Here is a 19340-nt window from a genome sequence, read left to right as displayed (position 1 = left end):
TAAGGAGTCTCTTGGGATGCAGGTGGTGCCGTGGGTTAAACCACAGAGCCTAGGACTTGCCGATCAGAAGGTTGCGGTTCGAATCCCCGCGACGGGGTGAGCTCCCGTTACTCTGTCCCAGCTCCTGCCAACCTAGCAGTTCGGAAGCACGTCAAAGTGCAAGTAGATAAATAGGTACCGTTCCGGTGGGAAGGTAAACGGCGTTTCCGTGCACTGCTCTGGTTCGCCAGAAGTGGCTTAGTCATGCTGGCCACGTGACCCGGAAGCTGTACGCCGGCTCCCTCGGCCAGTAAAGCAAGATGAGCACCGCAACCCATGACTCGACCTAATGGTCAGGGGTCCCTTTACCTTTACGGAGTCTCTATGGGAGTATATTGTATTTTTAAAATGGGGTATCAGAGTTTTTAGGGGGCTAACCAGGTTGGGATAGCTGGGATAGCAGGCTTGTTGGTTTTGAATGCCTTATGTAGATTATTTTCCCCCCAATTTCATTGTTCTGTATGGGACAATGACAATAAAGATTATCGTATCGTATTGTAGCTGGGTCTTAGAGGTGGAAGAGGCAGCTGGTTGGATTGAAACACTGAGAAGGGCCGGACTCCCGTTCCTCCCTCAGTCTTTCCCTGGGGAAAAGCATGGCAGCTATTGGAGTCTTCCGCTGGCATTTAAGTCACAAGAGATCCGCATCTGATTGCTCAATGGCCTAGGAAGCTGCCCAGACTGGAGAGCCAGGGATTGTACCTGTCACCTTCTGCCTGCAAGCAGATGCTCCAACCACTGAGCTATGGCCTTGAGCTGCCTCTACAATGCATAAAACAAGCCCCTGGCCTGGCCTGGCTCGCCCGTGCCAACGGTCAGTCCTCTTAAACATTTCACCACTAGGAAAGTTTTCAATTCGAAAAATGTGAACAGACAACTCAATATTTCTGTCTTTTTATTCATTGTTTAAGTTACTGAATAAATACAAATAACTCATGTTTTTGAATTATAATTTGCAGGTGCATAAATACAAGTTATATAAATAGGTCTTATAAATACAGCTGGAAGCAAGTTTCTCTTTGCTTCTCCATGAGTTTCACATTTCATATGCATTTATATCGTGACATAGAACATACAATTCAATAAGACTGACCAATAGCATGGGGGTAAAGGATGCAACACTTGCAGGACTTTTACATTTTTGGCAAGTGAAGAGAAGAGGCCATTTTAGCTAGGAGAGATTATTTTGCCATCGTGGCCTCAGGCCAGGAGGAATATATATTCAACATTTTCAGGGCCTACTTAAATGTTTTGAAACAAATGGCATTTTAAAGTTGTGTCATCTAGTAAGAAAGTTGCACAAAATCTTTCCTAATTCTACGGTGTCTTTGTTTCTGCTCATCTCTGAGATAACAGTTTCTTTCTCTTTTGAATCATCAAAGAATGTGTTTTGGATTCGGAAAGCGTCAGCCTGGAATGGATCGTTTACCTCCGTTGGTCAATTCTCTGCTTTTTTCAGGCACTTCGATTAGCATAGGGTCTGGTGCTCGACATGATGCAGGTGCAACCAACATTAATCACTTCTTTCTCCAGCCAAAAGGTCTGCTGGCAACCAATCTGCTTCCGTCGAAGAACCAAGATCTCCTGCTGAATAGGAACAGCATTCAGGGCTATGTTTGGTTTGCCTTTGCTGTCCAGACAGAAGGCATGGCGGCAGGTGGCTTTCGAAATCACATGGGGAAACCTGTTGGGATCTTCGTGAATGCTGCAAATACAGAGGCAAAAGAAGGGCAAGACTGTTAGTTCATCAGAACACGTAGAGCCTTGAAGCTGGCTGCATACAATGGGAAGCTCTAGTGCTAAATTAGACTCTTGGCCAAAGAGAAGCAGGAATGGCCGGCTTGTAGAAAGTTCTGTGAGCGGGGAAGGTAGGGTCTCTTCGAATGGAAGAGTCTTCCAGAGGTTCACACATCCCACTCCTTCAAGGAAGAGAGGCTGCAAGTTATCAGAAAGTGAAGGAAATGGCTGATGGCTGCTTATGGACTACTATATTAATAATACATTACCATTTGATATGAAGAAGAAGAGGAGTTTGGATTTGATATCCCGCTTTATCACTACCCGAAGGAGTCTCAAAGCGGCTAACATTCTCCTTTCCCTTCCTCCCCCACAACAAACACTCTGGGAGGCTGAGAGACTTCAGAGAAGTGTGACTAGCCCAAGGTCACCTTGCTAGCAGCTGCATGTGGAGGAGCGGAGACGCGAACCCGGTTCCCCAGATTACGAGTCTACCGCTCTTAACCACTACACCACACTGTCTCTCAGTTCCTGCTGCTGTCAGACCTCTTCCGTGACAGGGGTCGAGAGCCTCAGCCACTGCCCTTGGGGGTACAAATATGGCCCTCCGGTCTCTTAAGACTCTCCAGGCCACCCCACCCCCCTCACTGGTTCTGCTCTTTACTTCCCTCTAGTACTGGAATGTGAGAATGCCTCTTGCTTTCCTGAATGGTGGATGGAGAGGGGAGTAGGTTTAGAAACCTGTGGCTTTTGCATGGTGGGAACACTGCTGACTGTGTGGAGGCAGGAGGCTCTTGCTCCTGGCATATATCCCTGGAAGGCTGACTTAAGGGAAATGGGGTCCTTGGGCTGCAAGGGGTTCTCTACTCCTGCCCCGTGACGCAAGGGAAGGTGAGAGAGACCCATTCCTGGTTTCAAGCAGGCAGAGGAGGGTGATCCAGCAGGAGGTTCTCAAAGCAAGTGCTGCTGAGAAGAATGTGAGATCGGAAACATGCCCGGACTGCGTTGATCAAGAGTCTCTTACTTGGGACTGCTACCATGATTACCTGTGAACGGGCACCTCAAACTGAGTGCCCTCAAACTGAGCAGCAGATATACTCCAAGGGGAAGGCAAGGCAACTGTGCATAGACCAAGCAGCCGATTACTACCAGTAGACATAGGGAGTAAAAGGAGCAGCCATGGAGGAATGAAGTTCTCAAAAGCATTCTGCCATCAGAGAAACACTCTGTGTTCCACACTATAGAGCAGGCTTCCTCAACCTCAGCCCTCCAGGTGTTTTGAGATTACATTTCCCATCATCCCTGACCACTGGTCCTGCTAGCTAGGGATCATGGGAGTTGTAGGCCAAAAACATCTGGAGGGCCGAGGTTGAGGAAGCCTGCTATAGAGTCAAATAACTTCCATTTCAAAGGCAGTTGTCTGTAACTACCGTGGTGCAGACTATAGAGTTGTGGCTCTGAAAGCTTGGTGGGCAAGGGCACAAAATCCAAGCACCCATGCTCCTCTGGTAATTTAAGCTTTAGGACCCTCGCAACAGGCACCCAGGTTGCTGAAGAGTTCCTCTTTGCCCGCTGGTCGGGCTCCATTTGAAAAGACACAAATTAGTAGCACAAATGTGAAGCATGGCTGTTATCATGTGCAGAGTGCCTTTCCCCCATTGCAGGGCAAGTTGAACCAGCAGCCCCTCATTGGATGAGGAGCCCCTGTCCGAGGCTACAACTTCAGATAGGGGTGAGCCCTGGCATTTATCAATGAAGCACAACCTGGGAGTGGCAGAAGCAGGACCGGGGAAGGTCCAAACACCTCAGCAAGAAAAAAACTGCTCCCTTCATGGAGACAATTCAGCTCTCCCTCTCTCTCCAGTCTGTTTCCCAGAAAACCCGCCTGGCTCCTGGGTTTGACAGTAGCTACAAAATTGTGTCCTTTCTTGCGGCAGCCCTAGACATTTTAAAGTATTGAAGAAGCACGGTGGGTTTGCTATGCATGCTCTGCTGCATAGCCAACACATTTGATTCAGTGAGAATAAGGATAATACCTGTAATCCCATGGAGATACAGATCTGTTCCTGATGTCCTGAGGCACCTCACTGGCTGGCTGTGGGCGGCCAATGTGGACTTGGAATGTCAGGGACTTTGGAGGGAAATCCTCTTGGGTTCCAGACTGGGGTGGACAGTTCTCCCTGGGTTCCTCGTTGTTTTTCCCAGGCTTAACGGCTTTTCCAGAAGCTAAATTCATAGCTGAAAGCAGCAGCAGCAACAACCCAACCTGAAAGGGAGAACAGATACAAAATGAGTTGTTTTATCAAGTACAGGTTAGCCAGAGGTATAATCTGAAACTGACAGTAGACATAAAATAGGTTTTTGCACAAAACAGTTTATACTAGACGCTCTGCTAATATTGAAGCACTTAAAGGGTGCCATGTTTTACTGAAAGCCAGAGTTGTGACCCTGAAGCCCTTCCTCTGAAGCCTAAAACATCGAGCAGTGGGGGCTCACTGGTGAAGTGGCAAAACGCTAAACCTGTCTTTTTAAAGAAATAAATAAATCACATATATCAAGTCTAATCACTTTCACCAAAAGCAACTTTCCTGACTACTCTCTGTTTGAGAGTTTTGCAGCTGGGCTAAACCGCTGCCAGTTTGTGATAGAGGCCAGGACTGATAGACGGTTTTCAAACAAAGCCAAAATCTCATTGGCAAAAGTTTGAGGAAAAGCTGAGCCATCACACGCTTGTCACAAGTCATTTAGGATGTTAATATTTATTTACTTTATAAATATATATTTTTTTCTTACAAAATTATAAATAAGGCGTGACACGACCCCAAAATGGGTCACTAGGGGTGTAAAATACTAAATGTATTATTTTACAATGATTACAGTAAACCAGTTCAGTGGCTTCTTCAATAAATTCACTTGGAAAACTCAGAATAATAGGAATGAGCTAAAGAGAATTTCCTGCTTATCCACACTTTATGGCAACATATGTTGTAGGTATTTCTCGTCCATGTGTTGCTTCATTTGTATATTTAATAATACTGCGCCAAACAAATTATCTTCTTTTTGCCACCTCCAGTTTTTACAACAGCTTTTCCATTATGACTGTTTGCCAGACTATATTATACCCAGTGGTCGATATTCATTAAATATCCAAGTTCTATTTCCATTCTAGCTGCTGTTAGTAAATACGTTGTTAATTCCTAACTTCTTAATTAGTCTATATTTGAAGTATATAAATTAAGTAAGGCAAAAGCTGAGGTTGTCTGAACTGTAATCTGAGATATCGCTTTCAAAACTTGCTTCCAAAATTGTTCTATTTGTTGTTCTATTTGTTAATGTTTATTTGCGTGCCAATCAAGCAAATAAATTCACAAGGGGGAAGTGGTACTTGGGGGGAAACCATGAACTCCTGCTGAGAATGAATTGATTATATATCAGTCCTCTTTCAAATCTAAAAGTAGCTTTAGATCTATGAGATTACGAAAAGCATTCAGTTATGTGAAACATTAACCCAGAGCTGGTGGGATCAGAGTCATAGCTATGAAGCTTTGTTGGTAGCTTATCTACGGGATGAAAATCCCTCCATAAAAAGAAGTTCATGAATTCAAGGAAATAGTTGTTATCCAAATGCTTTAAACTGTACTGTCCAAATTAATTACACATATTATGCTACATTAATTACACATATTACGCTAATTAAATATAGCTTATTGTTGAAGCTATAATGATGGATGGATGGATAGACAGACAGAAGACTTAGATAACCATTGGCTTCAATTTTTGGTAGCAAGTGGGTTGGGAGATTGAAGCTTCACTAACAAAATTCTGCATGTGGAAGGAAGACTGATAACAGGATGAAGTAAGAAGTAAAATGCAGCGTCAAACGCCTCTACTTTTTAAGTTGGACACAAATGGGTACTAAGAGTTCTATACACCATAAATGACAATCTGTATTATCAGTGTACTCACCAGTGAGGGAAATCTTGTAGACGCCATAGTAGTTTTTCTTTTCTGCTGTGAGGAGCCTATTGCTGGAGGTTCTGCACCTGAGTATCAGTACCTTGAATCGTGTCCGTATGTGCAATCCCAATCTCCTTTTATACTGTCTTCAGAATCAAAGCCAGTTTTTTCCATTCGCTAGTCTTCCCGCCCTCGGTTGTGGTTCAGGGGCAGCTGTGGCTGACATTTACCCTTTTTTCCCCTCGACCACTTCCTCGAAAGTGTCACATGTCACATACGTACACCAGGGGACAGCAAGGGAAATGCATTTAATATACCACCTACCTAGTTATGGGGAATCTAGACCAATAGATTTGTTTGAATGAAAAACAGATGGCCTACAAGATAACGGCAAGCTTGCCTGAGAAGCGTTTTTTCCCCTTTCCCCTTTTTAGTGTATTGCATCATTACAACTTACCTATTGTAAAATAGAGCAATCTAGATCTATGTCATACGTTCATAATCTGTGTATGAAAGCACGTAGACAAGCATCCATCATAGGGATATAAACTAGACAATTACCCTGTCAGCCCTGCAAAAATACCGTATTTTTGCTCTATAAGACTCACTTTTGCCCTCCTAAAAAGTAAGGGGAAATGGGTGTGCGTCTCATGGAGCGAATACAGGCTGCGCAGCTATCCCAGAAGCCAGAACAGCAAGAGGGATTGCTGCTTTCACTGCGCAGCGATCCCTCTTGCTGTTCTGGCTTCTGAGATTCAGAATATTTTTTTTCTTGTTTTCCTCCTCCAAAAACTAGGTGCGTCTTGTGGTCTGGTGCGTCTTATAGAGCGAAAAATACGGTAAATTCTGCCACGTTCAACATCCATTGTACATCATAGGTCTCTTATTTCTTCCACGTCTTCCAGTGATTTCAGGGCAGCATCCTAGTCCCACAACAATTATGTTGGCTGAGCTGGGTTGTGAGGCGATAAATGGGCTCAGGGGTCCACCAGCTCCATTGTTTTGAACCTACATCCAACCCCAGGATTATAGCAACTTGCTGCTCCCTTTCAAGCAAATGATATTGCTGCATTGGGAGTGCAATGCCCATTTGTTCTAAAGGGAGCCAGGCTCCCTTTCACAGATCTTGTCCTTGGAAAACCCATTTTCCCTGCACTCGCGCTGCAATTCTGCATGGCTCCAGCTACAACTTTAGTAGTAATGAATACTGCACAATTGTGGAGCCGTATGTGATAAAGGGGTCTTGTCTGGGCAGTCCAGGACTTCCATATACACAATCCAGATAGGTCACTTCAGTGCTGCTAATGCAGCAAAAACAACACAGGAGGCCGCAGTTATGAGTTATAAGCTCCACCTGATTGGCAAAAAGTACAAGCGCTGTAGCTTGCCTTTGATTGTGCCCTTCCACAAGAACATGCATTGCACTGTCCAAAATGATGGCTTTTCTGCAGACACCTTGCCTATAAAGAGTGGTGTGAAACAGGGCTGTGTTCTCGCACCAGCTCTTTGGCACATTCTTCTCCCTGTTGCTCTCATATGCCTTCAGCTTGACTAAAGACAGTGTGTTCTTCCATTCAAAGAGCAACGGAGGTCTGTTCACCCTAGGTGGTGGGTTCTTATGCCTTGACAGCGCCCTCCAAGAAAGCTCTACAGAGTCTCATCAACCATTTTGCCCAAGCCTGCATGGGGTTCAGCCTCAGCCCAACAAAGACCAACATCTTGAGTCTGGATATTGCCAGCACTCCACACATCAGCATTGATGACCACATGCTTGAGGTGGTAGACCATTTTACCTGCCTGGGCTCCATCATAACCAGCAACCTTTCCATCGATGCCAAGCTGGGCAAACGTATTGGCAGGGAAGCTACAGCAATGGCTCACCTCTCCCAAAGGGTATGGGAGAACGTGATGCTAATGTCCAATACCATGATGATGGTCTACTAGGCTTTCATGCTGAGCATGCTGCTTTATGGTAGTGAGCCATGGGCAACTTATGCCTACCAGGAGCAATGCCTCAATGCCTTCCACATGTGCTGCATCAGGAAGATTTTGGGCACCACTTGGCAGGGCAGAGTCTCAAAGATGTGTTCTCCCAAGCCCACATTCCCAACATGTTCACACTCCTTTCTTGGCAACATGTGTGCTGGATCATGTCCACAGAATGGGAAATTGCAGGATCCCATGACATGCTCTACAGGGAGCTGGCTTCTGGCACCAGGCCCATTGGCAAACCAACTCTGTGTTACAAAGATGTCTGCAAACATGACATGAAGGCTGGCAGCATCAGTTGCCTGTGGGAATCCCTTGCCTGGAGACAAACAGTCAAGTTGTATATCCATGGCAGTGCCAAGAGGAGGAATGAGTGCTGGGAGGAACCCAGAGAGAAGAATCATAGAATAGAATCATAGAATCATAGAGTTGGAAGAGACCACAAGGGCCATCGAGTCCAACCCCCTGCCAAGCAGGAAACACCATCAGAGCACTCCTGACATATGGTTGTCAAGCCTCTGCTTAAAGACCTCCAAAGAAGGAGACTCCACCACACTCCTTGGCAGCAAATTCCACTGTCAAACAGCTCTTACTGTCAGGAAGTTCTTCCTAATGTTTAGGTGGAATCTTCTTTCTTGTAGTTTGGATCCATTGCTCCGTGTCCGCTTCTCTGGAGCAGCAGAAAACAACCTTTCTCCCTCCTCTGTGTGACATCATTTAAATATTTTTGAACATGGCTATCATATCACCCCTTCACCTCCTCTTCTCCAGGCTAAACATGCCCAGCTCCCTTAGCCGTTCCTCATAAGGCATCGTTTCCAGGCCTTTGACCATTTTGGTTGCCCTCCTCTGGACACGTTCCACTTTGTCAGTGTCCTTCTTGAACTGTGGATGTGAAGAAAGTGGATGCCTTCATCTGCCCCAGCTGCAATAAAACATGTCTCTCCCATTTTGGTCTCTACAGCCGCCGCAGGTGCTATAACTCTCCAACAGATGGAGGGCACACTCCTCCATTGTCTCCTGAGACAAATGGATGCCAACATGAAGATGTGCCATAAGTGCCTATTAATGGATAGTTTCTGTGACATCAGTTCAATGAGCGCCCCCGTACCCAGGCCTATGCAATAAGTTATAGGATCATCTATTTTATGTCCCAGAAACTCCAGCGGGTGCAGAATGCTGCAGCAAGGCTCCTCACGGGGTCTCTGCCATGGGAGCATATTCACCCAGTGCTTTTCAAGCTGCACTGGCTCCCGGTGGAGTATAGGGTCAGATTTAAGGTGCTGCTTTTGATCTTTAAAGCCCTTCACGGCCTAGGACCCTCGTACCTACGGGACCGCCTCTCCCGGTATGCCCCACGGAGAGCCTCAAGGTCCATAAATAACAACACCCTAGTGGTCCCGGGCCCTAAGGAAGTTAGATTAGCCTCAACCAGAGCCAGGGCCTTTTCAACACTGGCCCCTGCCTGGTGGAACGCTCTGCCTCATGAGACCAGGGCCCTGCAGGATCTGATTTCTTTCCGCAGGGCCTGTAAGACAGAGTTGTTCCGCCTGGCCTTTGGCTTGGAGCCAATTTGATTCCCTCCCCCTCCCTCTCTTTCTTTTTTCTTTTTCCTTTCTCCTCCTGTGATGAGGCTGCATTTTAATATTTTAATGTTTCAATATTTTAATCGTTGTATTTTAATATTGTTTTTAAGTTGTATTCATTCAACTTGTTTTTATTATTGAAGAAGAAGAAGAAGAAGAGTTTGGATTTGATATCCCGCCTTTCACTCCCTTTAAGGAGTCTCAAAGCGGCTAACATTCTCCTTTCCCTTCCTCCCCCACAACAAACACTCTGTGAGGTGAGTGGGGCTGAGAGACTTCAGAGAAGTGTGACTGGCCCAAGGTCACCCAGCCGCCCTGAGCCTGGGGAGGGAGGGGGAAAAATAAAAATTAGTATTATTATTATTATTTCAATGAGTCCCAGTCCCCGCTCCATGACTGCTGTGGTGGACATATCCAGTGCACATTCAGAGGGGAAATGAGGGGTCACTTTTTCTTTTCAAACACATCCCGCAGCTATTCCTCTGCAGCAAATTTCCACCTGCCTTCATTCACTTGGCGATAGAAGGTTTCTGGTTCTGGGGAAAGGCTGAGTGGAAGAGCACCCGCCTTGCCCACAGAATGTCTCAACTTCCATCCTTCCAGGTAACTGTGGGAGATACCCCTTGTCTGAAATCTTGGAGGGCCACTGCCTATCCGTGTAGACAATACTGCGCAGGATGGATCAAAGGTGCAAACTGATATAAGGCAACTTCCTGTCAAGAATACTTTTTTGCACTGACAATAAATGAGCACTTTTCGTGTTTCTGGAAAACTCATGATATTGACCCCTTTCCTTTTCCTTAAAGAGACAACCTTGCATCAAAATTGACATTACAGCTTAAAGGAAAGCCCTTTCGGAGAGCTCTGCATTCCTAATCACCATAGTGCGTCATAGAATTACGTCCTTACTCCCATATTGTTGGAGGAATACAGAAGAAACTGAACTATGTGCTAGATGGAACCATTTTCTCAAGAGCAGCTGGGAATCCTGCATTTGGCTCTTCTAGCTGGGCTGCAAGCTGTAGAACCCTACTGCAAGAAATCCACTTTTTAAAAATTGGTTTTTTGTTTTTAGGGAAACGGCAGAGAAGTGCACTGAAAATTAAAAGTCAATAAAAATAAAGCTGGTCCTAATTCTATTTGTTAATTGGATTATTCTTTCCACAGCATATTTTATTTGTGTCCAAAATTTATTTACATTCTTGCAAATCCACCATAAATTACAGTGTGTGTGTTGAATTTCAGTATTTGATTCACATTCCAACCATCTATTGTCCATACTTGTGCTAATCTTGTAAAGCATGTTCCATCAAGTTACTACTATAAAATAGATTTGTTTTGTACAAATAGAAATGAAAAGTTTTGCCTAAGTTTTCATATATACCGTACTTCCAGATTTTGAACGTTGTTGATACCCCTGGATCTTGTTCCCAACTTACTTATCAGCAGACTAAGTGACCACTAGACATGCATTATTAGGGAGAACTACTTTGCAAACCACAGGGGATGACAGAGGACGAGATGGTTGGATAGTGTTCTCGAAGCTACCAACATGAGTTTGACCAAACTACGGGAGGCAGTGGAAGACAGGAGTGCCTGGCGTGCTCTGGTCCAGGGGGTCACGAAGAGTCGGACACGACTGAACGACTAAACAACAACAACTTTGCAAACATGCGTTGCATTGGGCAAAACTGCCTTTAAAAAAATTCACTAAAATGTGGGAGGATTTTCACGAGGACTTTTAAACATACACAGAGAGATATGGAGTTGTGGAGAACTGAACTTACATTTGGAAAGATGAGAAATGGAGAGAAACCAAAACTGACTTATTGCCCCATTGCTAGTGCAGAGTGGGTCCATTCACATTCCTCTTCAGGAGGGGGAGCCTGTATACTGCACAAATCCCACAACACTTCCCCCCCCCCCAAAAAAAAATCGTATTGATTTTCCAAAGTATTTTTTTAAACAAACAAACAGACAAACCAACATAAATCTCAACCGTTTTAAGCCAATCTTAGTGACATTGTTAAGTGACTTCCTCGTATCCCCCTAGTTGAATTTCAGTGTATATCATTTTAACAGTTTTCCAAAACCAATTTTCTCATAAAATTAACTTAATCACTTAACATCTTTCTATCTTTCTATTTTGGCATTAAACATATTAATTCCTAACATTACATATTTAAATCCTAAGCCTATCTAATATTTGCAAGCCTTTCCAATTAAGTTCCCACAACGCTTTTTTTCATACTACGTATCACTTATGACGGTAACCTTTCCCTATAGGAGTATAACTTTCCGGGGATGCCTGCTGCTGGTAAAAGTTCTTCCTCTGCCCATAAAAGACCCTGCTGACTAACCGTTATGACAGGAAGGGAGCGGAATGGCAGAGTGACCTATTTTATTTCCCCCCACTGTCTGTCTGAGGTAAAGAAATGCGTATCACAGATTTGACACAGCGTTCTATTTTTCTTTGTCAGGTAATACACCAAATGGAAATTATTATTACTACAAGCAGCACCGGGGTCACAAGGAGTGTCTAAACGGATTCCCCACCTCTGCCTTTCCTTTTTGCTATCGAGGGCAGTTCCGGCACACATTGGCTGCCCTTTAAACCTAAAGAAATAGCATTCTTTGTGCTTTGCGTCAATTAGATTCCCACTGCCAAGTCATTGGGGGGGCATGGTGGGGAGGTCAGAGCTGATGTTACTATCATATGGGGTAGGTCAAGGAATATCCCAAAGAACTCAGCTTGGACAATGCTAATTCAATTATAGATCAGACTTTCAGAATCCAACCAGGCACTCGGATAGAAGAGCACCAGGCTGATGGACTATATGGAACTGATAGAAAAGACTGACAAAATCCGAGACCAGGGAGAAGAGACGGTGGAAGAAGATCGGGAAAATTTTTAAAATTTTATACAGAGAAATATAGCATAATTAAGGAATGTTGGGAAATGGTGGAATGAAATTATATGACTTTAGTAGAAATATGATAAGGATTTAAGTATAGATAAATTTTAAGATTTTGATGGTAAGATAAGGTTAAAATAAATTAAGACAACTAAACGATAGAGAGCAGTGAAAGACGGAAAGGATTTGCTGATTTAATTATTAACTGGAATACAAAAATGGGAGGTGTGAGGAGGTCGAGGAAATAAGTCAATGAAAGATAAGGTTAAAGATCGGAGTTTTCCTTTTTTTATGTTTGTTTTTAATTGTGTTGGTGTTTTTTGTGTTTTGATGTATTTGATGTATTGTGATTTTGTTTTTGCTCTTTATTATGTAATTTTGTATCTTTCTATCTTTCTTTCTTTTTTCTTACCTCCTTTCTTTTCTCTCTTTTCCTCTTTTTTCTCTTTTCTATGTAATTCTTAAAAGTTCAATAAATATTATTTAAAAAAAAAAACAACAGAATCCACCCAGGCACAAGGAACAGTTAACCAGGGCGGACAAAGATGAGTAGTCAAGGCAAATTTCTAAAAGCAATCTTCCCTTCATTGTTGCGCATACACACACACATACACACAGCCTGGATAGCTCAGCTGGTTAGAGTGTGGGGCTGCTAACACCAAGGTTGCAGGTTCAATCCCCGTGTGGGACAGGAGCAGGTTCCTACATTGGAGCCAGGGGATCATTTCCCCTTTATGCAACAGTTTTAGGCAGAAAGTATGGTGGGAGGGAGGGAGAAGAGACAAATCATGGATTAGGAATGTTCCCATGGGAAATAATGGAAATGCTCAGCTCCTTATACAAACACTCACCTACTGAACCATTTCGTGGGAACACATTGTGTTCAGAAAGTGGGACCTGAATGTATGTGTAAGTAAACCAGGCATAGGCAATGTCGGCCCTCCAGCTGATTTGGGACTACAACTCCCATCATCCCTAGCTAACAGGACCAGTGGTCAGGGATGATGGGAATTGTAGTCCCAAAACATCTGGAGGGCCGAGGTTGCCTATGCCTGAAGTAAACCTTATATCACAAAGACACCACAGTCCCTGCTGTCCCTCATTCCAAGGAAACTGAACCCTGGGAAAGCACCGGGAATCTCCCACTGCTAGGAGGTGGTCGTGTAGTGACTGGTCATGTTGTTCGAATGCATGATGATCGTCTTCCAAAGCAACTACTCCATTCCGAACTTTAAAATGGGAGGTGTAATGCTGGTGGTCAACAAAAGAGGTTTAAAGACTCTCTCAAGGCAAATCTTTAAAACTGTAGTATAAACACCAACAATTAGGAAACACTTGCCTGCGAGTGCTCCAGTTGGGGAACAGCCTTTACCAAAGGTGCCATGGGCTTTGAAGACACTCAAACTCAAGAAGAAAGGGAGAAACATGCTAAGAGGAAGGCACGCTTGGCAAATCCACACCGTAATCAACTCCCGCCCGGAAACCAATGTACCCCATTGTGGAAGGATGTGTGGATCCAGAATTGGCTTCCACAGACACTTACGGATTCAACTGCAGTGTGTGGGTTGTTGGTTAAAATTGGAACTACATTGTAGCTTAATCTTCTTCTTTGGTGATCACTCATAGCTGAGTAAGATTGTCTTCCATAAACATGGTTTTGTTTATGGAAGACAATCTTACTCGGCTATGAGTGATCGCCAAAGAAGAAGATCAAGCTACAATGTAGTTCCAATTCTAACCAACAACCCACACACCACAGCTGACTTAGCAAACTGTACCTGATAGGAATCAGAAGTTTAGTCAGCCTAATCAGGTTAGTTCATTTTCATATCTTCCATATTTGCATATTACAAAGCTGCAATGGTTCAAATTTGTTATCTGCAAGGCTGATCAGTTTCCGTCTGGAAGCTCTGAAACTAAAAGTGGGGAAAACTGCCTGTAGGCAGGGGAAAAAGGAGGGAGATGTGCCCATTGTACGTGATAGACATAGTTTTAGCAATTCAAGAGTCTCTCATTCTTTTGCTAGACACTCTAATTTTTATCTCTTCCATTTTATTTGCTATGTAAAGAAATACTCTGTAAGGAAAAACCACTCAAGACAGCTCCTGTGGGGTGGAAAGAGGAGCTAAAGAAGAGTGCAAAAAGGCTTATCAGTTTGAAAATCTTAATCAATGAAGCATTAAGGCATTTAAACTTCATGTTGAGGCTGTCATTACAAATTGCTGTGTGCCTTGAGCCTTCTGTTCAGTTGCTCCTTTATCTTTCCTCTTGTTGAGGATGTGTTCGATGTCACTGTTGTTGCCATCCATGCTCAGGACACATGTCTCTAAACACACCTTCATGGTACTTCTCAGGGTTGAGGGGGGCGTGCCCTTCCAGAACACAGGTGACTGGAGAATTTCACTCCAATTGTGTGCTCAGGGGAAACTCTTCCTAAAAGTGACCTTGGTTCTGTTTCACCAGAGAACAGTCAAGTGGAGCATAGTCCTAGAGTCATGGTAAACCAAATACAATGGAGAATCATTAGGGTTTTATAGGTGAGAACCAGCAATTTGAATTGAGGTTAGAAACAGAACAGCAGCCAGTGAAGTTGTTCTAGCAAGTCAACAGTAGAGCATCAGACTCTTAATCTCAGGGTTGTGGGTTTGAGCTCCATGTTGGGCCAAAGATTTATGCATTGCAGGGAGTTAGAATCATAGAATCATAGAGTTGGAAGAGACCACAAGGGCCATCGAGTCCAACCCCCTGCCAAGCAGGAACCACCATCAGACCACTCCTGACATATGGTTGTCAAGCCTCTGCTTAAAGACCTCCAAAGAAGGAGACTCCACCACACTCCTTGGCAGCAAATTCCACTGTCGAAGAGCTCTTACTGTCAGGAAGTTCTTCCTAATGTTTAGGTGGAATCTTCTTTCTTGTAGTTTAGATCCATTGTTCCGTGTCCGCTTCTCTGGAGCAGCAGAAAACAACCTTTCTCCCTCCTTGAACGAGATGATCCTTGTGGTCCCTTCCAACTCTACAATTCCATGATTCCAAGCCCTCCGGATGCTACTAGATGTACATGATGTTTTTCATGTTTCATCTGCTCCCGATAGCAGATGCTAACTCTGATGGTGTTGTTCCCAATCAGGCTTAAATCTCACAGCCTAACAGTAAGCAGATATTTGCCAGGAAATAAGTCCTAATTTTGAAGGTCATGCTTAAACTGAACCACTTACAACTCTCCTTATGCTTAGGACGTGCATTCAACTGAGCATTTTTTAAATTCCTCTTCAGGCCTTCCTGATCAACTGGTGCAGGTTATGGGTGGAGAAGGCTTGGCCAGTTCATGTGGTCCCACGCCCACCCACGCACCCATGGTTACAAATTTATACAGCTCTCTGAAGTAGCTCTTCCAGGGCCATCTGTGTGGATTCTCGTCCTTTTCCTCTTTTGTCACTGCCATGATTGTTGCCGTCCTGGCATGCTTGTCCTCTTCATGTGTGCCACATGTGAAGAGGGCAAACGTGGTGAAAGGGATGGGGTCATGTGGCCTCCCACTGTCCTTGGCACAATGTCTGCAGCCAAGATCTTGTTCCTCATGCCATAAAGGTAAAGGGACCCCTGACCATTAGGTCCAGTTGTGACCGACTCTGGGGTTGTGGCGCTCATCTCGCTTTACTGGCCAAGGGAGCCGGCGTACAGCTTCCAGGTCATGTGGCCAGCATGACTAAGCCGCTTCTGGCGAAACAGAGCAGCACACGGAAACACCGTTTACCTTCCCGCTAGAGTGGTACCTATTTATCTACTTGACTTTGACGTGCTTTCGAACTGCTAGGTTGGCAGGAGTCCTCATGCCATACGGGGCTCTAAATCAGAGGGGGAGCAGCCATGCACAGAGGAGACCCCCGCACAGCAGAAGTTGTGGCAAGTGCAACCAGGGCAGGAGGAGCTGCATGACTCTGGGGTTGAACATGTTACCTGCAGCCCCTGCCATCATGCTTGCCCCCTCCTCATGAGTAACAAATGAAAAGGGCTCTTTCTCCATGGGGAGGTTCAAGTTAGGTTCAGCTGTTTCCTTTCCCCACTTACTACATCTGGGTGGGTTCTGTAAGACTGCAGGTGTTCCTTGTCTTGCGCCTTGCCCCCAGAAAAGGATCCTTTGCCTGTGATAGGGCATTGCTCTGGGGAGGCTTCTGTGTTGTCTTATATAGGTGCCCCCCTCTGCCAATCTATTGCCTTTTTCTTTGCATAGGACACTCAGAAAGTGGTCACTGGAATAACTTCCTCTGTGCTTTTATGCCAGGAGAGGAACGTTCTCCCCGTTGCTGTAACTGGTTTGACATTGCCTATGGCTGTCATGGATCACAGCCTTGCCATGGCGAAGGGGCTTGAATAACTCAAAGAAGATATGAACTATGCTGTGCAGGGCCACCCAAGACGGACAGGTCATAGTGGACAATTTTGACCAAACGTGATCTACCTGGAGTAGGAACCGGCAAGCCACTCCAGAATCCCTGCCAAGAAAACTCCATGGACAAAGACAAAAGCAAAGACATCACCTTGCCGACAAAGGTCCGTATAGATAAAGCTCTGGTTTTCCCAGTAGTGATGTATGGAAGTGAGAGCTGGACCATAAAGAAGGCTGATTGCCAAATAATTGATGCTTTTTAATTATGGTGCTGGAGAAGACTCCTGAGAAGCCCCATGGACTGCAAGAAAATCAAACCTATCCATTCTTAGGGAAATCAGCCCTGAGTGCTCACTAGAAGGATCCTGAAGATGATTCTCGAAGACTTTGGCCACCTCATGAGAAGACTCCCTGGAAATGACCCTGATGTTGGGAAAGTTGGAAGGTACAAGAAGGGGACGACAGAGGACGAGATGATTGGACAGTGTCCTCAAAGCTACAAACATGAGTTTGACCAAGCTGCGGAAGGCAGTGGATGACAGGAGTGCCTGGTGTGTTCTGGTCCATGGGGTCACGAAGAGACGGACATGACTAAACAACTAAACAATGGCTGTCATGAGATTACTGCAACACATTATACATGATGCTGCCTCTGAAGATGGTTTGAAAGCTTCAGCTGGTGCAGAATTCGGCAGCCAGATTGCTCACTGGGACAAGATGGTTGGAGCATATTACACCATTCCTGGCCCAAGTGAACTGGCTCTAATTTTCTGCGCCAAATTCAAGGTGCTGGTTTGGACCTATAAAGCCTTTAACAGCTCAGGACCGCCTCACCCCACATGAACCTCTCTGGGCTGAGATAATCATCTGAAGCCCTCCTTTGTGTGCCTTCTCCATGCAAGGTCCGTAGGGTGGCAAAATGAGAATGAGCCTTTTCTGTGGTGGTGGTTCCCCATTTGTGGAATGCTCTTCCAAGGGGGTTATTGGTTGCAGTAGTGGTATGTATTTTGTGGTTTTGTTTTGTATTTTTATGCTGTAAACTGCCCCGTGATCTTCAGCTGCAAGGGCAATATATACATTTTAATAGAAAGTAACCATCATTTGCATGCCACCCAGTGTTTGGGCATTGGGGCTGGCGTTTGTGATGGCTCTCCATTCTTTGCTTTGGGGAGTGGAGTCTCTTTCTCTCCTCCGTTTCTATGGTGGGTTTTACTGCTGAAATTATGGCAGTATAAATAGCCCGCCAGCAAAGGAAGCTTCCCTTCATAAAAAAAACTTAGTTTTTAATTAAGCCACTCAGTTCTAAGGCACTTTTCTTTCATTAAATGAATGTAATCATTCTAATAATGTGTTGATTTCTAAGGTTGCATATTTGCTTCCTGATGAAGCTGCTAGTTCCTTAATTTGTTCATGTTCAGAGACTCTATCACCCTCTAATGGACAGTATGATGGATTTATTATTAAAGCACTTTATCTCTGTCTAATGGAATTGTTCATTTCTAATTTACCCAAGTCCTTTTCAAGTCCTTCAGCTAAATTTATGGTGAAAGTATTTGTAATGCATGGTTTAAATGGTTTAATTTGTATTATATATCATTACTTGTTTCAACTCATGTTTTCAGTTAAAGAGTTAATGGCATTATAAGGTTGAATCATTTGTTTAAAGAAAATATAGACAATTGGTGGGAATTGGAAAGACAATACAAAATGATTAGAATAAAAGTTTTGAATAAGTTACAACCGTATTTAGATGCAAGCAGCCTTTGGAATATATGAAAAAATAAGGCAAACAGTTAAAATTAGCCAATATCCTCCCAATATAGATAGGGGGAAAATAATTGCATCGTTTTCTACAAAAGCAAAATCCACCTTTGATGCACTGCTAAAATCCTTTGAAAGTGGGGGGGGGGGGAAGGAGAGCTAAAAGCAAGGGGGAAATGGAAGATTTAAAGAAGGAAAAGTAAGACTAGATATGCAGATTCAACAGGAAAAACCTCCAGCTAATCACTGGGGGGGGGGGGGCGGGAATGGGTTAACTAGCAAAAGAGAAGGTTGAGCAGTTCTTATTGGGAAGATATATGAAGGTCCAGAGCAAGAAAGGAACAGGATAGAAATGAAAGTTTATTAACATATAGAATAAGAGAACAAGAAAAGCACATGTTTAAAGAGGATTGGAAAACATTTATTGAATATACGGGAAATAATTGTGTACAGCTTAAAAAGCTGGCAGCATTAAGATAAATTCAACAGTGTAAATAAGTTTTGATGGATGCAATAATGGAATACTGAATGGTATAGTTTTTGTAAAATATACACTGATTTATGATAATTAAAATGAACCATGGAAAGAGAAGGCAAGTTATTGATATCTTAAGGATGTAAAATGAGTATTTTAAATTGTAAAACAGAAAATTTAATAAAAATTAGATACAAAAAAAGAGAAAGAAATTAAAGTTTATTATAAAAGAGACAAGGAAAATGAAGAAGAGATTAAAAATTCAGGGGGAGGCACTGCACTTGTAGGAAACACAATTCTGCACAAATGTTTTGTAGTGGCAGATGCTATGCACCTTGGAACCAGCCCTGGAGCAGGGCCACCTCAGGAACCAAGCTTCACCCAAAGCAGACAGCACCTAACCTGTTCATAAGCCTGCTAGGGTCACTCAGTAATGCTGCCTAGACCAGCAGGTATCTCAGGTTAAGGAAGTTCTGCTTACAAATCCCAAA

At 44.0% G+C, this 19340-nt stretch overlaps 1 protein-coding gene across 1 annotated transcript; it reads right to left on the bottom strand.

Moving 5' to 3' along the window:
• Positions 1-934: 934 nt before the first annotated feature.
• On the bottom strand, positions 935-6024 carry LOC310675229 (interleukin-17F-like). Its single transcript, XM_083435506.1, has 3 exons — positions 5743-6024; positions 3813-4042; positions 935-1744 (listed from the first exon to the last, which is right to left on the bottom strand). The coding sequence occupies exons 1-3, from the start codon at positions 5767-5769 to the stop codon at positions 1495-1497; spliced, it is 507 nt and encodes a 168-aa protein (XP_083291632.1). The 5' UTR covers positions 5770-6024; the 3' UTR covers positions 935-1494.
• Between the last annotated feature and the right edge of the window lie 13316 nt (positions 6025-19340).

Source organism: Podarcis tiliguerta (genome assembly GCF_965153285.1).
Source record: "Podarcis tiliguerta genome assembly, chromosome: 3".
NCBI classification, from domain to species: domain Eukaryota; kingdom Metazoa; phylum Chordata; class Lepidosauria; order Squamata; family Lacertidae; genus Podarcis; species Podarcis tiliguerta.
The sequence above is the reverse complement of the archived record's forward strand: the minus strand, read 5'-3'. Positions and strand labels throughout refer to the sequence as shown.

Bases quoted from the DNA above. Each gene is read 5' to 3' on its own strand.
- LOC310675229 (XM_083435506.1), bottom strand. From the start codon at position 5,769: ATGGCGTCTACAAGATTTCCCTCACTG. The intron at 4,043-5,742 runs GTGAGTACACTG...TCTCCCTTTCAG, and splicing joins CTACAAGATTTCCCTCACTG to GTTGGGTTGTTGCTGCTGCT. The intron at 1,745-3,812 runs GTATTATCCTTA...CTGTATTTGCAG, and splicing joins GTATCTCCATGGGATTACAG to CATTCACGAAGATCCCAACA.